At 49.7% G+C, this 20253-nt stretch overlaps 1 protein-coding gene across 1 annotated transcript in view; it reads left to right on the forward strand.

Annotated features, from left to right (window-relative positions):
• LOC105477703 (solute carrier family 6 member 1) overlaps positions 1 to 20253 on the forward strand; it is a 45231-nt gene that overhangs the window by 15725 nt on the left and 9253 nt on the right. Inside the window, exons 2-12 of the mRNA XM_011734355.3 lie at positions 7196 to 7257; positions 8330 to 8659; positions 9054 to 9185; positions 9809 to 9909; positions 11426 to 11535; positions 13499 to 13631; positions 16592 to 16726; positions 16916 to 17019; positions 17378 to 17502; positions 18825 to 18937; positions 19310 to 19441. Of these exons, the coding sequence (XP_011732657.1) occupies positions 8422 to 8659; positions 9054 to 9185; positions 9809 to 9909; positions 11426 to 11535; positions 13499 to 13631; positions 16592 to 16726; positions 16916 to 17019; positions 17378 to 17502; positions 18825 to 18937; positions 19310 to 19441 (1323 nt within the window). The 5' untranslated portion in view covers positions 7196 to 7257; positions 8330 to 8421. The remainder of the gene's footprint in view (positions 1 to 7195; positions 7258 to 8329; positions 8660 to 9053; positions 9186 to 9808; positions 9910 to 11425; positions 11536 to 13498; positions 13632 to 16591; positions 16727 to 16915; positions 17020 to 17377; positions 17503 to 18824; positions 18938 to 19309; positions 19442 to 20253) is intronic.

The following is a 20253-nucleotide window of genomic DNA, read 5'->3' on the forward strand; positions in this document are numbered from 1 at the left end:
GGCCTTCTTCCACATTGTGGTTTCAGAGGTGTCCTAGAAAACCTGACTTCTAGGCTCTCAGAGGCTGAGAGCAGAGGGGAAGGGCTAGAGCCTCCATTTATTCATCTGTCCTAGGACAGTGAGGCTAGGCAAGCTCATCTCCATGCAGTCACATTTCTTTCCCTCTGGCATCCAGCAGGCATGCTTGGGCAGGTCAGGTCATGAGGCCCAATAGGTCTAATGGCTTCAGGGAATTTCACACAGGCCAGTGCCTGGGAGGCACTTCCTAGACAAGCAAATAGCACCAGACTATAAGTCAGAGGGCCTGGGTCAAGTCCTATGTGACTTTGGGCAGGTCATTTGACCTCTCTGGGCCTTAGTGCCATCATCTGCAAAATGGGACAAACGATCATTTTAGCTTCAGTGTATTTAGCACTTCCTGAACTGAGCACGGTGCTAGAAAATTCAAATCCAGTCATCACAGAGTGAGAAGTGGTCACTATTGACCTCCTTTATTGACAAAGAAACAAAAACTTTTTTTGAGACGAAGTCTCGCTCTGTCGCCCAGGCTGGAGTGCAGTGGCGCAATCTCAGCTCACTGCAAGCTCCGCCTCCCAGGTTCACACCATTCTCCTGCCTCAGCCTCCCAAGTAGCTGGGACTACACGCGTCCGCCACCACGCCCGGCTAATTTTTTGTATTTTTTAGTAGAGACGGGGTTTCACCGTGTTAGCCAGGATGGTCCCAATCTCCTGACCTCATGATCTACCTGCCTTGGCCTCCCAAAGTGCTAGGATTACAGGCGTGAGCCACCACGCCCGGCCAAAACAAAAACTTTGAGAAAATAAGTAGCTTACTCGAAAGTCACAGTGGGATGTTGTAAAGAGTAGGCATGCAATAAATACTACCGACAAAGACACCTGCTTCTGCAAATTCCCTCTCAGGTACGTTGAGGCAACTGAGGGATTTATACCAAGACATAAAACTGCTTTCCTTCGTCTCTTGAGTAAGAGTATGTGGCTGGCTGGGAGCTGGGTGGGAGTCTGTAATGTTCAGGCCACTCTCATGCTGTGAGACCTTGGGCCAACCACCAGTCCTCGGTGGGTTTTTTTCTTCATCTATAGAATGCCATGGTAGACCAGGTGCACCGGTTTGGCATGGAGCAAGTCTGGACCAGGAAGGAGGCCAGTTGTGTCTTGGCCCCAAGCACCACTGTGCATGGGGCTGAGGATCCAAGAATGGAGGCCTCCCATTTAGGCCCCAAGCTGTCCCAACCAGCTCATTTCTCCTGTAGCCTGCATCCCACCACAGGCCTGGCTGGCCTCTGAGGTCTTGTTAAAATGCTGGGCCTTGGAGACCCTCTCTGGTGGCTCCCTTTCCATCAGGGCACATTCTCCAGGGAGCTTTCCCTGATCTCCAGGACAGTGCGTGGCAAGCGCTGCCCACAGCACCGGCTGTCCTGCACAATTCCAACCTCCATCCATCTAACCTTCTGTACCTGATCATCCAGTATTAATTGGTCTTCACATTTGTATAACATTTTTCAATTACAAAGCACTTTTGCGGCCATTCATCTTTTTGAGTGGCAGCCTAAGCTGCTATTTATTGACACTTCCTGTGTGCCAGGCCCTTGGCTGGCCTCTTTCCATGCATTATCATGCAATTCTCAGAGCAATTCTGTGAAATCCACATTTACAGATGAGAAAATCAGGACTCAAGCAAGCCAGATATCTAGCCCTATTGCACAGAGATTTGAACGAAGTCCCATGAAATAATCTGGGTCATCCCTAACTTAACAACTTCTGAAGCTGTTGTATGTGCCTAAATCATGGGACCTGGTTAAAAATCAGCTTCTCATTCCATAGGTCTTGAGTGGGGCCCAAGATTCTGCATTTCTGATAGGCTCTCAGGTGATGCTGATGCTGTCTCTTGAAGAACCGCACTTTGAGAAGCAAGGCCCTGAAATCACTGGGCAATTTCAGACCCCAGGCTGGCAAGGCTGTTTCCTTATCTGTCAGATGGGTGAAGTAGCCCTGGCTTACATAGATGGAATGACTCCTGGATGACACAGTGCCTGCAAAATGCCTGGCACACAATAGATGCTCAATAAATGCTAGCTCTTCTCCTTCGATAGGAGCTGGCATGAGTCTGGGTACACAACAGATGCTCAATAAAGCCTTGTCCAATGGATTGAGCCTAGCATTTTTCCCAAAGGCAGAGAATAAACTGTATTATGTTTCCCCTTGGAATGAAGCCAAACTCAATATTAATTTCTTTCTTGAACCACGGAGTTTCAAAAAGAAATAAAGGCAAACTAGAGTGATTGCAGTCGAAGCGAGCCTCTGTAATTTCTGTAATTACAGAACGAGAGCAAAGCAAAGCAAGCACAGCCTCATGGAGGGAGTGGTGTGGGGTAGGGGGAGGGGAAGAGCAGGTCCTACTTCTAGACCCACTGCTCCCCCTCCTTGCTTCCCTGGCTTTTCAGGGCTCCCCACTCACTCCATGGTGGGGCCATGGCCTGAGACAATGGCAGCCCTGAGACTCCAGCCCTGACCTCTTGGTCTCTGCCTAGGTCCCCACTCCACGCAGCCACCTGTCCCTGTGATGCAGTGGGACAGAAGGAGATTGTCCAAGGCGGCTTCCACACACTCCCCTCCCCCTTGCCTGCCATCTGGTCCAGGGCTGGGCTGCTCACAGCCAATCATCCAGCAAGGCCCACAGCCCAAGGGCGCCACCTCCAGAATAGATTGTGGGTGCCAGTGCCACTTCCCCAACTTCTGCCGGTCCAGCGACCCCCATGCAAGCCGCTGTCATCTCTCTGGACAGGCAGCCTCTGATCATGTCTCCCTGCTTCCCCCTTGCCCCTAGGCAGCCTCTTCTGGGCAGCCAGAGGGAGACTCTTCCCCCACCACTGCAACCCCCCACTTCCTCCCATCCCACTTAGAATGAAACCTGAATTCTTGCTGTGGCCTCTGACACGTGTGTGACCTGGCCCCTGCCCAACACCTCCTCCTGAATCCGTTTCCTCTCACACTGCTCACACTGGACTCCAGCCACTTTGGCCACGTTGGTGTCTTTCAAAGGTGCCAGGCTCGTTCCTGCCTCAGGGCTTTTGCACTTGCTGCTCCCTCTGTTTGAAATACTGTATCCCAGAAAGTCCCATTTCTGGCTCCTAATTCAGACTGAATGTTTTTTTCTCAGGCCAAATAAAACAAGCCCAAGGGCCAGTTTTGACCCATTTTGCCACTTCTCATGTAGGGCTTCCAAACTGTACATGTTTTCTTTCCCTAACAAAGCATCTTGTCATTCAGAGATTGGCAGAGGAATTCTTTGTGCTTGGTTTGGCCCCATTTTTATCAATGGCTTTAACACTTGGTCATAGAGCATACACTGAGGAAGGATGGGATATCCTGGGAACGTTTCTCCATCTTCCTGCCTGGAGTGTCTTTCACTAACTCCATCCTTCCCAGAGGCCCCATGAGCGAGTCATCTTCTGGTTTACTAATCTGATCCCATTATCAGCCCTGCCCCATCCCTGCAGCTAGTCCCTAAGTTCCTTAGCCCAGTGTCCAAGACCCTTCACATACTGACCTTCCTAGCTTCACACTTTGTACTTTAGTACACGTGTTTCCCTCCACTTGGAACACCTTTTCTCTCTTTTTAACCCTGATGAATACTTATTCAACCTTCAAAGCCCTGCTCAAGTGACCCCTCGTCTAGGATACGTTCTCTGGCTGTATTAACGCGTTTCTTCTAGGCCTACCGTGTCTTGTTCTTACACCTCTTGCAGCACTATCACAGGGTATTATGATCAGCCATAGGCAGAAATATTTCTCCTTCTAGGCCATGACCTTGACAAGGGCAAGTGTCTTGTCTTACTAAATTCTCACACCCTGAGTATCCACCCCAGCTCCACGCACATAGGAGGCCTCACTAAGTATTTACAGAAATGAATCTTTCTGCTGGAACCTGTTAGTTCACTGATTCAGATTCTGGCAACCAGGGTGTAGTTCAGAATATAAAATGCTTGAAGAGACGGCTCCATTGTCGTTTCAGCACACAGCATGTGCTCAGTACATACTTGCAGAATGAATGTGTTAGTGAGCGAGTACAGAGGACCTGACCTGTCGTCACTGGTGGTCTCACATTAGTAGTGCCCTGTGAACGTGGCTTTGGTGGAATTAAGTTAATCATGGTATAGTATGCACCTGAAGGAACGTGGAGCCGGATTCTGGGTCTCCAGAATGTTGTTACCTGATGAAGAAGAATGGGAAGACGCTGGAAGAAGGCTTTGGAAAAATGCCCAGATCATGAGAAGGTGAGAGGTGTTTCTTCTGCCTGCTCCACCAGCCGGTAGAGGAGGCTGATCACAGACTGGCACTCAGGACAAGGTGGAAGAAACGTGTGGTCTTGCCGCTACAGACCCACAGAGCTGTCCTCCAGCATGATCCCAGAGAGCCACAAAATACAGGGGTGTGTCTCAGGAAAGGAAAAGTAACAACTTGCAAAAAGGTTGGTTTTGCTTCAGAGAAATGTTCTAGAAAGACAGCCAAGTTACCCTGCCGTGAACTCACACACACCTGTGCTTTCTGCATGTTATTTTTCATAGGAGAGGGAAGTGCCAGGAATTAAAATTGCCGAAGCACTGTTCCCCAGGTGTGCGGGTGAGGCATGCTTCTTGGGACCACTCCATTTAAGTGTTGGGTCCCAGGCGCGTTCACTAGCAGGAGGCTCTTTATCATTTTCCTCCCATGGACTAGATGTTTGGGATTTTTTTTACTACCAGACTTTATTACAGAAGAATTATTTTTGTATTAACAAACACATGTACCACTCCCAGCTTCTGACTGGCCCAAGGTGCTGAGCTAGACTTCTTTGCTTTGGTACAAAGAGAGCCCAACGCCAAGAGACTTGACATTTCTGTTAGCTGGTATTCCCCAGGGGGACTAAAAGGATGATTTCCATTGGAGTTTTTAAAATGCTGAAGACACTGAAAGACCTGAATAGTAAACCCTTAATAAACGTTAGTCGGCATTATTATTGTTGTTGTTGTAGCCTTCTGGGAAGTTGTGAATGCCAGATTAAGAACAATGGATCCATACTCAGATGGTGGCGATTGCAGTGATAACAATGACTGAGATTTCCTAAGCCCTAACTATGTGCCAGGCATAGTTGTACACGCTTAACACACATGATCTCATTTAATCATCACCATAACCCTCTGAAGGAGGTATTATTATCCTCCCATGTTATAGATGAGGGTCAGAGAGGTGAAGTAACTCACCCAGCATTAGCAGGTGTTGGAGGGAGCCGAGGTCTGTCTGACTTAGCACTAGGGTGGCTTTGCCGCTGTGTAAGTCAAAGAGCCTTCTCAGTCCTAAATCCTCAAAGAAGTTTGAGTTGTATCAATTCATGGCTTTACTTTATCTTCATATGTGCCACATCTTCTAAAAGGAAAACTCCAAATATAGTCATGTGGCTCTTCCTAGGGAAGTTATAGGCATTTAGCTGAATCTGAATACATATCCCCATATTCCAGAAATTGGAAATCACATGTATGTCTTCTTTATGGTGGGGTCTTCAGAGCAGCCACCATCTCTGATTGCTCAGGGCTTGGCATGAGGAGGTGCTCAATATAGTCATGGAGAACTCATGGACTGAACATCCTGGTGAACCAGAGGGATGGTGCAGAGATTTAAGATTGCAACAGGAGCCCCCAAGCCAATGTAAGCAAAACATCTGTTTCATGACTATGGGAATATTTTGTAAAATCCAAGTACCAGCCTGAAGAAAGCCTGGAACTGCAAACTAGGAGCTTCAAGACACTCTATCTTTTGATCTCTAGTTCTCTCCTTCCTCAGCAGACCAACTCTCACTCTGAGTACAAGATGGGCAGAGGATGACTGCCCCAGAGTTCCCAAGTCACTGGCAAAACTGCCCCTCTTCCTGGGTCCCATGCCAAATTTCCAGGGAAGGAATTTGATTGGCTAGCCTGGGTCAGGTGGTCAGTCTTGATCCAAGGTGATTGGATCATTTTGAACAAATATGGCAGATGGAGACCACAAGGGTAGATCATGGGATAGTCAAGGCCATCATTGTTAGGACAGTTAATGGCTGAGGCTGCTCTCTCCCGCATATCCCAAGACTCCCTGGTAGACCACAGAATCGGCCGCCTCCTACTTCCTGCCATTCTCGAGGAGGGGAGGCAGGCACCCTACTGAGTCCAGAGCCCTCTCTCACAGTGCCATGCCCAGGCCAGGATCTAGATGGGCATCCAAGACCAGCCTGTGTGCCGTGAAGGAGCTCAAAGTGAGCAGGCCATCCCTGAGAACGAGGAGCAGGGGTGGCAGGCAAGTTTGGATGATCTGAAGATGGCCTGGTTCTCCGTGAACTCTGGGAGGAGAAGATGGTGTTTGGTAATGGGGACTGCATGTGAAGGGCTGGAGGGCCAGTCCACAGCAGACTGGGCCCCCACTGGGCAAAGCTGCAGGGTGGAGGTCACGGGGGGAGGGCCAGGGTCACACTGCACCTTGCTTTGGCGCAGCTCCCACCTCTGAGGGTCCGCAGACTGGTGCTTCACATGTTCTGGTTGTTCCGAGGGTTCCACAAGTTTATTTTGTGTTATATTATTAATTCAAATCACTTTTGTAGAACATTATAGAAATTTAAAAAAGTACAAAGAAGAAAACAAAAGTCACTCATAAACTAAGCATTGTAGTCATCTTTGGATATATCCTTTTTTAAAATAAATTTGGGGGGAGGGGGCAAAAATTGGATAATTCGAAATAAACTCTCTGGAAACCTGCCTTTCTCACCCCAAAACAAGGTGCTCTTTCTCGTGTTCTTACGTGGCCTTTTTGTAACATTTCCACGAGTTTGGATGGAGGATGGAGAAAAGTCTCAGCAGCCCCTCTGTTGGTTTCTCTTCTCCTCTGATAAAATTATAGAATGTCTTCTCCACGCTGCCCTCATCCCACCCCCACAGCTGTCCTGAGGGCAGCAGGCCCCACTCCTGCATGTTCCCAGCACCCCGAGGGCCAGTGCCATGCTGCATGGACTCGCTGCGGCCACCCTGGCTGGGGATGCTCTGCGGGACACGCGCACAGCCCGGACAACCTGGCAGGCTTCCTGCACCCCCGCTGCCCTCTGTAGGAGCTGCCTGCCTGCCCCACCGCTGCTTCGCCATCCCTCCTCTCCTTCCCTTCTCTGTTTTGCAGGCTCTCACCCAGAGTGGCAGAAGGAGCCCTTCTGGAGCTGACCCACCCCCGACAACCATCAGGTAACATCAACAGCCACAGTAACAACATCCATGAGTGGAGTTCTCCCTCTTAACCAGGCTGACGAAAAGCACTCTTGCAGCGATTACGGCTGAGTTTTGATGCAACTCTACAAGCCAGAGGGGATTGCCCCCATTTTATACTTGAGGAAACTGAGCACAAACAAGAGCAGTACTTAATAGTATTGAGTAGTAGTACTGAGCAGTAGTACTCAGCTGGTAGAAGGCAGACTGGAGATTTGAACTCAGGACTGCTCTCAGCCCAGTTTCCTCCACTGTACTGTACCCCATGCTGCCCCTGGAAATAAAAAGGTAAGAAGGCTTCAGGGTGTCAGTAGAATATCTTGCGGTGACTGAAGGCTGAAAGAGGTCCTCTAAACCAGTGGTCCTTAGCTGAGGGCCAGGGCTGGGCTGCCAGTATAAGAATCTCCTTTAGCAGAGTTTGTTAAAAGTATAGACTCAGGACTTCCTGCAACCCAGTGAGAGATGTACCAGTGTCATCCTCATTATAAAAGATAGGGGCACACAGAGGTTGAGTGTACTTAAAGTCATACAGCTCAAAAGTGGTAAAGTGGACTGTGATCAGAGGTTGTAACTCCTAGGCTCTGTTGTCTTCACTGGGACCCTCCATAGTGGGGCCACCTTTCTCCCCATTCAACCGTAGGTTGAACTTCTTTCTTGCTCGCCCTGGCCATGGCTAGTATGGCTGCAGAGTGGGACAAGGCTCCCAATTGCATCCTTGAAGGCAAAGTTAAAGATTTTATGATTAAATACTTAATATTTCATGTTGGAAGTTTGGTGGCCTCAGATTTCTCCTCTGAGCAGGACATACAACAGAGGGTTGGACACAGATGGCCGGAGTTGAAGCCAGGCCAGGAAACATCGCTGTGTCTTTGGAAACAAAAGTCACCTTCCTTCCTCCAGGAGCGAGGGTGGGCGAGAGGAAGAGCTTATAGAGAGCCTTTTCAAGCCCCTAGTTTGTTCATGGGTTATTTTGTTTTTGTCATTTTAGGGTGAGGCAACTCCAAGGTCATATTCTCTTTCTGTGCCTGTCACCCTACCCCTGTCCTCCTAGGGTGCCCTTGAGCCGCAAAACTGCTGTCCACGTGGACCGGGGCTGACATCGCACGTCCATCTGCCAGGACCCCTGCGTCCAAATTCCGAGACATGGCGACCAACGGCAGCAAGGTGGCTGATGGGCAGATCTCCACCGAGGTCAGCGAGGCCCCTGTGGCCAATGACAAGCCCAAAACCTTGGTGGTCAAGGTGCAGAAGAAGGCAGCGGACCTCCCCGACCGGGACACGTGGAAGGGCCGCTTCGACTTCCTCATGTCCTGTGTGGGCTATGCCATCGGCCTGGGCAACGTCTGGAGGTTCCCCTATCTCTGCGGGAAAAATGGTGGGGGTAGGTGCTGGCCTGGAGACCTCCTGGCTGGGTCTGGACCCTGCAAAAAGGATCCTGCTTAGGCATTTTTCTGGGGCAACTGTAGGAGAAAAGCTCCCCTAAAGACTCCAGAGGGAGCACCAGGCCCCATTTCTTGTTTCTTATCCCTTTATCAAAAGATTCCCGAAGGACGATTGTCCTCTGTTAATGATACCAAGAAGTTCATCTACTCACCTGCAAAAAATGGGATGTATTTCACGTAAGGCTGTCCTTGGGCCTGCAGTTGGCTGTGGGTCCTACTTTTGAGGCGGGTATAGAGAAATCCTGGATGGGGACCCAGAACCATGGCAATCCCTCTACCAGGGCAGGTCTTGAAAGTCTTGGGGCCACGAGCTCTGTCTTCTTTCCCCTGCAGGTGCCTTCCTGATCCCCTACTTCCTGACGCTCATCTTTGCGGGGGTCCCACTCTTCCTGCTGGAGTGCTCCCTGGGCCAGTACACCTCCATCGGGGGCCTGGGGGTATGGAAGCTGGCTCCTATGTTCAAGGGTAAGTCTGCAGAGCGGAGCCCTGGGTGGTGGTGCCCCTGCCCACACACACCCCTGCCCCTCTGGAGAGAGGGAGCTGTCTACCCAGACCAGGGTTGGCATCACATATCCGTCCATCAGGTGTATGTCTGAGCAGAATGAGGGCTGTTGCAAGGGGCCAGGTGGCAGATGACAGTGCTGGTCAGAAACTAGGGAGGTGGAGGTGGAGAAGCCCAATCCAGAATCTCCCGCACATCAGCCTGTTCTGTCCTGTTAGCCCATTCATTTCCCCTGCGAGAGCTGGGTGTGACTTGCTTTGCCTCGTGCTCAGTGCCTGACAGGCACCCAGGTAGATACTTGGTGAGTCATGCTTACTGACTGAGGGCCTGGGCCCCACCTCCTCTGGCAAGCTGAGACCCCAGCCCTGCCTGCCACCAGTCTGCACTGGGCCCCAGACATGAGTCCTGGCCCCTTGGCTTGCCAGATGTACATGACCTTCAGCAAGTCACTGCCTCTCTCTTAACCTCAGTGTCCTCAGTAATGCCTCTCTCTGAGATCGATAAGATTGTAGAGGTCATGGAACATGCCAGGACAGTTCATGTGAAGTCTGTATTAAATGGATGTGTGTCTGTGTTCTGCTCCCAGGCGTGGGCCTTGCGGCTGCGGTGCTGTCATTCTGGCTGAATATCTACTACATCGTCATCATCTCCTGGGCCATCTACTACCTGTACAATTCCTTCACCACGGTGAGTGGTCCCTTTGGCCACCCCCTCCAGCAGGAGCCACACCCAGAGCCCACCCTCCGCCTGCTGTGGCCACCACTCTGCTGACAAGGTCATTCCTCCAGGAGTGGGGAACTTGGTTTGTCTTTTATGGGCCTTGGTCTCCCCACAACAGCCATAGCCTCACGAATTTAGCATCTCCTGTGAGCCAGACACTCCTTGTAGGCTCACATCCAATCCTCATGACACCCCTCTAAAGTGCGTATTGTTAGTCCATTTTATATGGACACAGACAGCCTGGGTTCAAATCCTGACTCTACTATATACCAGCTGTGCAACTTCAGAAAAGAGACTTAACCTCTCTGAGTCTCAGTGCCCTCATTTACAAAATGGAAATAAAATTAGAATCTGCCCTAGTTCCTCAAAAAGTTAAACATAGAATTACCATATGATCCAGCAATTCTGCTTCTGAGTAGATACCTAAAGAATGAAAAGTAGGCTCTCAAAGAGATATTTGTACACTTCTGTTCACAGCAGCACTATTTACAGTAGCCAAAAGGTGGAAGCAAGCCAAGTGTTCATTGATAAATGAATTGGTAAGCAAAATATGGTCTATACATACAATGGAATGTAATTCAGCCTTTAAAAGGAAGGAAATTCTGGCACGTGCTTCAACATGGATGAACCTTGAGGATATTATGTCAAGTGAAATAAACCAGTCACAAAAATACAATCCTGTATGATCTTGCTTATATGAGTTTCCTAGAGTAGTCAAATTTATAGACACAGAAAGTAGAATGATGGTTGCCAGGGGTTGTGAGTAGGGGGATGAGGAGCTGTTGTTTAGTGGGTGGAGTTGCAGTTTTGCGAAATGAAAAAAGTTCTGGAGCTGGATGCTGACAATGTTAGGCAACACATTTCTCACAATGTATTCCCATTGTTAAGTGACACATGACTATATTTGCAGAGGTGTGGCAGGGCTAAGGGTGCTACATTATGGGTATACTTAATGCTTCTAAACTGTACACTCACCAACAGTTAAGATGGTAAATGTTATGTATAATTTTATCACAATTAAAAAATGAAAGAAAACAAAAAGTGAAACCCACCTCATAGGGTTCTCATGAGGATTAAGGAGCAGATATGTGTAAGGAACTTAGAACTGCGCCTGGCAGAGAACAAGCTCTGTAAGTGTTTGCAGGTGTCATCGCAGTGAGAGTTAGATGGGCAAGATCTCTTGCCCAAGATCACATGGTGGGGAAGTAGCCCCGGCTGCAGCTTGGAAGGCTCTTTTCATAGTGAACGGGTTGAGGTTCAAATCTCAGCCCTGGCACTTAGTAGCTGTGTATTCTCAAGCAAGTCACTGTCCCTCTCTGATCTGTCAAATGGGGATCATAATGCTACTTACCTCCCAGAGCTGCTGGGAAAGGGAGGTGTGAGGAGGCTTGGGGACCATGAGGGTGGGCAGGGTGCACTGGGACCACTCATGCCAGCCCCTGGCAGCCCAGGGGGATGTGTCCTCATGACTGTGTCCTTGCAGACACTGCCGTGGAAACAGTGTGACAACCCCTGGAACACGGACCGCTGCTTCTCCAACTACAGCATGGTCAACACCACCAACATGACCAGCGCTGTGGTAGAGTTCTGGGAGTGAGTATGGGGCCGCCAGGGGATGGCAGGGACAGGGAATGTCAGCCAGGGGCTACGGTCATGTGTCACATGACATCTTGGTCATCAGCGGACCACATATACAATGATGGTCCCATAAGATTATAATACCATATTTTACTTTACCTTTTCTACATCTAGACATGTCTAGTACAGAAATGCATTGTGTTACAGTTGCCTACAATATTCAGTACAGTCATGTGCTGTATAGCTTTGTGGCCTAGCAGCAATAGGCCACACCATATGGTGTAGGAGTATAGCAGGCTACACCATCTAGATTTGTGTAAGTACACGCTATGATATGCACACAACAACAAAATTGCCTAACAACACATTTCTCAGAACATATCCCCGTTGTTAAGTGACACATGACTATACTTGCAGAGTTGTGGCAGGGCAAGGGCTAAGGCAGCCACAAGGGATGCCGAAAGCCTTTTCTCCCCAGAAAGAGTTGGACCATAGATGGAGCCATAAGACACACATACTCTGACCTTTGATAGCGAAATCCAGCTACCCACAAAGCCACGGTCTAGCAGGGACAATACGTTCCCCAACATCTCTGCCTCTAATCTCCTGCCAGCGCCTCCCGGTGATCGAACTCAGCTAGAAGCCAGAGGGCAGGGGACCAGATAATGTAGCCATAGTAGTCAGCATCCTGGGGCCTGGCACAGAGTGGTCAAGGGGGAGAGTGGATCAGAGAGGCAAATGGAGGGGAATAACCAGCATAGCCAATTAGAATCACATGGAGAGGTCGACCTTATCCTGATTCATCCTGAAAACCGGCCCGATCTACTTACGAACCTAGAGTCACTCGGAATAAACACGCACACACACTCCGGCCATAGTGAAGGCCATGCTGATTGTATCTTCAGGGGAGTACCTTGTAGAGATGTGTGTTGGGGGACACTGATATGACACAGTGAGGTGCTGGGGCCCAAATCTCTCTGGCATGAAGGAAGCATCCATGCTGGACAGCTCTGAAGGATCCAGGAGCAGTCTAGAAGGTCCCAGAGTACCTTGGATAAGCTCCCAGGAGGAACTGTTCTCAGGCAGTGTCAGAATCAGTGTTGCCTGATCTCTTTATGGTGCAATGTCCGTGGTTACACTGTTTCCTTACAAATAAAAATCAAATTCTGCTCCGGTGGGTTCTGCTTTCCGGCAGCTCCCACATGCCGCTCTTAGGCACGTTCGAAGTTTTCATTCAACCATTTATTCAGTAAACACTTCTTGAGCTCCTACTGTGTACCAACTGATGACAGGCACAGACGTGCAGACAGGCAATGGCACCACCAGGTGGCCAATGCAGAGAGGACGGAAGCACAGGCGGCTGGGCTGCAGGGACCTCAGGGAGGCCCCTCGACCAGCCCAGGTGGGGAGTGGCATCTAGAGGAGAAAACTGCAGGGCAGGCAGGTGCTGGAGAGGAACAGTGTGAAGGCTGGGAGGCAGATGAGGTCAGGCTAGGCACCGGCAAGCAGGCTGCAGTGAGTGCTGAGAGGAGAGAGAGATGCAAGGGCCTTGAAAGGCTGGCCAGGGAGTTTGGGCTTCATTCTGAGAACAAGCGGGTGCTATTCATTGCAGTAAGCAGAGGAGTGACATGATCAGACTTGCAATTTGGAAGGCTCTCTGGGGCTGGAGAGGAGACAGAGGAACACTGAAGGCAGCGTCCCACTAGGAGGCCACTGGGCCATCCAGATGAGCAGTAGTGGTGGCTGACTAAGGCCCTGGGAGGTCCTGTTCTCTTTGATCTCTTGACCAAACAGCACTTTCTACCGATCAGTATAGTGGGCCTCGCAGTCCCCAGCTACCTCTTGAATCACAGTGATGACGGTGTCAGCACAGTTCCAGGGCGGGGATATCGTCTGTGGCCATGCCCTGGGCACCCCTTGATCACTCCAGCTCCCACCAGCTCTGTGTGACTTTCTCCTCCCTCCACTGTTTGACTAGGCGCAACATGCATCAGATGACAGACGGGCTGGATAAGCCAGGTCAGATCCGCTGGCCACTGGCTATCACGCTGGCCATCGCCTGGATCCTTGTGTATTTTTGTATCTGGAAGGGTGTCGGCTGGACTGGAAAGGTAAGGGATGTATGTGCACAGTGGGGACAGGAGGGCACTGGATAGAGGAAGCTCTGCCCGCAACTCCCAGGAGTCCCATCTAACCCTGAGTTAAGCAGGTCCCTTCATCACTCGGTGTGTCAGTTTCTTTTACTGTAAAATGGGAATAATAACATTACCTTACCTTCTAGGGTGGTTATGAGGATGAAAGGAAATAGTGCAGCACAGTGGGAAGCTCACAGCGAGTCCCATGGGATTCCACTGGGCCCAACAGAGTCAACTCAAAACAGAGGACAAATGTTGCTCCTGGACTGTTGAACAAACTTTCCCAGAGCATCTGCTCTGCACCAAGCCTTGTGCCAGGCGCAGAAGCTCCAGAGATGACAGCTTCACATCCTGACCCTTGAGGAACAACAGAGATGAATAGGTTAATGGTTAAAGACTCAGGCTCTGTGTTAAGCAGTGCATGATTTCAGATCCCAACCTCACCATTTACTAGCTGTGAGCTCAGGCAAGTCATTTCGCCTCACAGATAAGTATAATCATGAGCCCCGTTTTACAGAGAAGGAAACTGAGTTCCTTCTCGGCTCATGATTATACTTATCTGTTGGTTTATGATGATAATCAGATGAGATGGTGATTTTGTCAAGCACTCAGCACCTAGCAAGGGGGGTTGTTATTGCTCTTGTTTTTATTATCAGCAAGTGCAGAGCAAACGCCAAGCTGGGATGTCCAGCCCAGGGACACCCGGGAGGTGGAAAACTGGCCTTACTCCACCTCTTTTCCCTTTCAAGCCCTACCCCAGGAGCTTGGGGACAGAATATAGCAGAGTCTCTCACTGGCCTTGACCTGAAGGGAACCCAGAGGGCAAGTGTGTTGTCTCAGATCTTATGGCAAGTCAAGGGCAGAGAAGAGATTTGTACTGAATAAGCCGGGAGGCGGGAAGGTCAGAACTACCCAAGAAGTGGATGCAAGGTTCTAGAAGCAGTAGCAGAAACGAACCAAGCAGAACTTTAACAAATTCCACACTTCGCAGAGCTGATGAAAAGCGGCCCTAGTTCCATCTGGTGGGAACTTCTGGACCCACTGTGTTCTCAAATCCAAGGCTGGTGTAAAAATCTCTCTGATCCATTCCTAGGACTAAGGATGCCAGAGGAGGGCACAAGTGTGTCCCAGTCTAACTTTCGGGGCAGAAAAGTATAGGGCTTATGGGCTTTGGAAGGGTTTGAATCTCAGTCCCTGAGCTTCTAGCTGTGTGCACTTGAGCAAGCCATTCACCTCTCTGAGCCTCAGTCTCCTCATCTGTTCAATGGTCACAACAACAGTACCTTACAGGGTTGTCACAAAGGCCGAGGGAGATGAGTAGAATGCTTAGCATATGCCTTACACATAGTATTAATTATAATCATTTTGGAGTGGTAATTAGAGTTCCTGCTACATTAAGAGACTGGCCACTTCTTGGGGACAGAGAGTAGGGCCCCCTCACTGCATATATTGAGGATGTCAACCAATCCATCCACAAGCATTTATTGAATACCTACTATGTGCCTGGCTTCACGCTGAACACAGAAGGCAGGGGAAGTACGAGACCGAGGTGACATATAATAAGCCTGCAGTATGTCCTCATGTGACTGACCTTTCTGAGCAGTGGGTGTGACTGTGCCTGTTTCCAGACAAGAGAAAGTGAAGCTAAGAGAAAATACGACATTGGCCCTAAGTTACACAACTCGTGGGTGACACAGATGCGTTTGAATTCCCTTTTCCTAGCTCCAAGTACAATGGGTTTTCTCTTGGATTGTGGCTGCCTTCCTTAATCCTGCAGAATCTCAGGGTCAAGTCATGGACGTGAAGCTAAGCTGGTGAATTGTCCATGCTGACCGGGAAACAGGCTCACATTAGACTCTCAGATACAAAGGTCATCGAACTTGAACATTGCTCTTCCACACTAGTGAGCAAAGAAATGCAATTTTAGACAATGATGATCAATTTGACAAAAAATAATTGTTTAAATGATGATACCCAGTGCTCATCTTGTGACAGGAAGACACTCTCTGTAATACCAGGTGAAGTTCCATTTCTTGAAGGCAACAAGGTAACAAGGTAATATGGATCAAAAGCCTGTGATAAATTTATTCCTTTTAACTCAGTAACTCCACCTCTAGAAATTTTTCCCAAGAGTGGTATAATAATTTTGTAGCTGAAGATGCAGGGGTATTTAATGTGGTATTATTTAGAGTCACATAAAATTGGAGGTAACCTAAACGCGTAACAGTGGGGAAACTTAAAAAGAGAATGGTAGGACCTTCTGAGGGACTGTTTTGTGTAATTAAAATGTCAAATTGTTCATGAGGCAATAAAACAATGTTTAGTAAACAAAATGAGAAACAAACCTGTATGTATTGTGTTTTGTTTTTTAATTCTAAACATGTTACATGGAAAGGCAAGTACCTAATTTGAACCTCATTTTGTAAGAAAATGTAATTACATCTGCAAACGAGAGTTTCAGAAGAGCATTAAAGTAGGAACATCCATGCATTTATGTGTTTGCCAGACAATTATTGAGTGTCTACTATATACGGTGGACTGTTCTAGGTATGGGGACGTGAACAATGCAAGCCTTGCTCCCCCACATAACTTAAATTCTAGGTGCTGGTGAAGGGAACTTTCATTTTATGTGTGTGTGTGCATATGTAATTTAAAAGTTTTCCTGTCACCACATGCATTACTTGGATAATTTAGAAGTCAAAAAATAGGAAAAAACAGGGGAAGGGAAAAACCAAATGTGAGCTGGTTGGCTCAGACTCCAAGGAGGAGCTTCAGAAAAGTGGCCAAGGAGAGCAAGGATCTGGGAAGGCTTCCTGGAGGTGGAAGAACTGGAATCAAGCCCAGAGCCACAACAGATATGGATGTAGGGGAAATGGGGGAGGAGGAAGCAAGGGTGTACAGGAGGAGGTGTCACCTGTCACCCACTTTCCTCCCAGGTGGTCTACTTCTCAGCCACATACCCCTACATCATGCTGATCATCCTGTTCTTCCGCGGAGTGACGCTGCCTGGAGCCAAGGAGGGCATCCTCTTCTACATCACACCCAACTTCCGCAAGCTGTCCGACTCTGAGGTGAGTGCTCCTCCCGGCCTGGATTCTGAGCCACCACTTAGCAGCTTTGAGACAAGCTTTTACATCTTTCTGACCCTCACTGTAGACCGGGTTTGTTGCCAGGGAGAGCCGGTGGGCATACGGAAAAGGCCCTGGTGAGCCATGGCTATGGTGATTACTATTGACGGTCTTTGATAATTCTGCCTACAGGTGTGGCTGGATGCGGCGACCCAGATATTCTTCTCATACGGGCTGGGCCTGGGGTCCCTGATCGCTCTTGGGAGCTACAACTCTTTCCACAACAACGTCTACAGGTTGGAGAGGACAGCTGTGGGAGCCCCTTCATTCCTGGCCGAGCCCCTCGAGTCCGCACCCCACACTCATGTGTTAGGGCCCTCTTTGGCCACTTTGCACTCTCAGCTTAACCTCTCCCTGAGCCAGTCCTTTGTGTCACTCCTTCTGGAGACACAGACTTTCCTGTTGTCCCCTTTTCCTGACCCCGATCCTCTGGCTCTGCCCTCCCCTAGCTTGCTCTTAGGACCTGTGCTTCTGGGGCCCAAAGTGTAGCCCCGTTCCCAGCTCCCTCCTCCGGGCCACCCCTTCATAACCACAGCCAGCAGCTACACTGTCTGCCAGTACCACCCTCCTGACCCCACTCCTCCTTCTCTCCAGGGACTCCATCATCGTCTGCTGCATCAATTCATGCACCAGCATGTTCGCAGGATTCGTCATCTTCTCCATTGTGGGCTTCATGGCCCATGTCACCAAGAGGTCCATTGCTGACGTGGCGGCCTCAGGTCAGTGCAACATTGTGTGGGGCCGGGCTCCTGGTGTGGGGGCACTAACCACGCTGGCCTTTGCCATCATCACCATTAACACCACCACTGTGGCTCACTGGCCTTGAGTACTCCCTATGTGCCAGGCAATGCACTGAGCATTTTACATGGACTGTACCCGTGATTCTTCTCAACACTTTGCGATACATGCTACTGTTAGCCCATTTCATAGATGAGAAACTGAGACTCACCTCCTAAGGGCATGGAGCTGGAAAGTGGCAGATCTGGAGTTGGAGCCCAGGTCTGGCTGACTCCCAAGCCTGGGCTCTTAGTCTCTTGGCTATACTGGCACATCCAGCACAAACCTGGACATTTTGGGGAGAAGATCCACTCTTGCCTTGGGGGTATAAACTTTGGCTCAATTCAGATATGTTCATTACCATACTACAAAGACCCCCAAATCCATGCTTTTGTCTCAGCTCCAAAGATGTTCTCACCAAGTGGGCCATGCCAAGTCTGCTCACCACACAGTCATCAGTGCCACAGAGCCCAAGGAAAACCCCAGACAGCCCTTCTCTGCACAGCCAGGCAAGCAGCCAATGGGAGGAACTCACTGTGTGCAGGGCAGAGGCCCCTGAGGCTCATGGAGGCCACACAACTGGTCCCTTGAAGAAGTGGGCTGGTCCCGTGAAAGGAGCATTCTCTGCTCCGGTTCTAATCTCCCCTTCAAGGGCAACCGCCATCTCATTTCTCTGCAACTCCCCAGCCATTCCACCACCCCCATCCAGAGCCAGACCCAGGGAGGTTACAATCTCTTTCCTTCTCATTCCAAGATTTCCTGATCTCTTAGACACCTGCACCAAATACTCAAACGCAACACATGCCAAACAAGGCTCCAAAGACTTCTCCTCCGCTATACTCCCCATCACAGAAGGGTCTCACCATCCAGTGCCCAGGGTGGAGAACTCAGCATCATCCTGGACTCTTCCCTCACCCTCACCCTGCAAGCCAGCCCATACCAGGATCTGCCCCTCCGCCCCCCACATCTCTATCTGGTTGCCTCTCTGCACCTGCACTATCCCCACCACTGGCCAGGCCATGCTGTCCCCCTTCCAGATGATGGCCACAGCTCCTCACTGGTCCTCTTGTCTCTGGGCACAATTACTGTGGCCCCTCATCCCCCACCCTCTTTCTGCATCTGGAAAAAGGGGCTGAAAACACTCACTTGAAAGGTTACTCTGAAGATGAAATGAAATAAGGCTTAGAAAATGGGCAATGCGCTGGAAAGGCTGTAGGTGCTGAGTACTTTTTATTTTTCTTGTCTTTTGCCCTTCTCTGTTCAGGCCCTGGGCTGGCGTTCCTGGCATACCCAGAGGCGGTGACCCAGCTGCCTATCTCCCCACTCTGGGCCATCCTCTTCTTCTCTATGCTGCTGATGCTGGGCATTGACAGCCAGGTGAGGGCGCCCTCTGCAACCCAGGAGCTTCTCCACCCCCAGACTCCTCAGTCCCTGAGTAAGCAGGGAGAGGAAGCCACTCTTAGGCTGCCAAGAAGATGACCAGAAATTCCAGGTCCCTAGAATGTTCCACTGCATGAAACTTCAGGGAACAGCTCAGCCACCTTCTCCATTTTCCAGAAGGGGAAACTGATGCTCAGAGGGAAGGGACTCTCCTGAGGTCACAAAGTGAGTCATAGGCAGAATCAGGCTGAACCCTGGGCTCTGCTGGCTCAGTGCTGCTAGGCCTCCCATCCTTCCTTAGAAGGTCAGGCTTTGGGTGGATTGGGGCTGGGACTGCTGTAGGTGGCTGACCTCTGTTCCCACCTGAAGTTCTGCACTGTGGAGGGCTTCATCACAGCCCTGGTGGATGAGTACCCCAGGCTCCTCCGCAACCGCAGAGAGCTCTTCATTGCTGCCGTCTGCATCATCTCCTACCTGATCGGCCTCTCTAACATCACTCAGGTAAGCTCAGTAAGCACCTGGCACTCCCCCAGCACTGCCCAGGGCCACACCCAGGGCCTACTTTCCCCTCCTCTGTTGTATCCCACCTTTCCTGCCTTCATTGAGCATCATCTCTGTGCCAAGCTCTGGGCACATAACAGTGAGTCAGATGGGGTCCCTGCCCTCCAGGGGCTCCCAGGCTGGTGGGAAACACAAACATTGAGCTAGGACATACAGGACAGAGCTAGAGAATGAAACACCTAACCGGACTGGGGGCACCAGGGACTGCTTCCTGGAGAAGAGGATGTAGGAATTGAGCTTTGAAAGGCCCACAGAAGGCCGGGCGTGGTGGCTCATGCCTGTAATCCCAACACTTTGGGAGGCCGAGGCGGGCGGATCACCTGAGGTCAGGAGTTTGAGACCAGCTTGGCCAATGTGGTGAAAACCCATCTCTACTAAAAATAAATAAATAAATAAATAAATAATACAAAAATTAGTCGGGCTTTGGGGCAGGTGCTTGTAACCCCAGCTACTCAGGAGGCTGAGGTAGGAGAATCACTTGAACCCGGGAGGCAGAGGTTGCAGTGAGCTGAGATCACACCATTGCACTCCAGCCTGGGCAACAAGAGCGAAAAACTCTGTCTCAAAATAAAAGAAAGAAAGAAGAAAGAAAAGAAAGAGAGAAAAGAGAGAGAGAGAAAGCAAGCAAGCAAGAAAGAAAAAGAAAGACAGAAAGAAAGAAAGAAAGAAAAGAAAGAAAGAAAAAAGAAAAGAAAGAAAAAATAGAAAGAAAAAGAAAGAAGGAAAGAAAAGAAAGAAAGAAAGAAAGAAAA

The sequence above is a fragment of the Macaca nemestrina genome, chromosome 2 (assembly GCF_043159975.1).
Source record: "Macaca nemestrina isolate mMacNem1 chromosome 2, mMacNem.hap1, whole genome shotgun sequence".
NCBI lineage: Eukaryota > Metazoa > Chordata > Mammalia > Primates > Cercopithecidae > Macaca > Macaca nemestrina.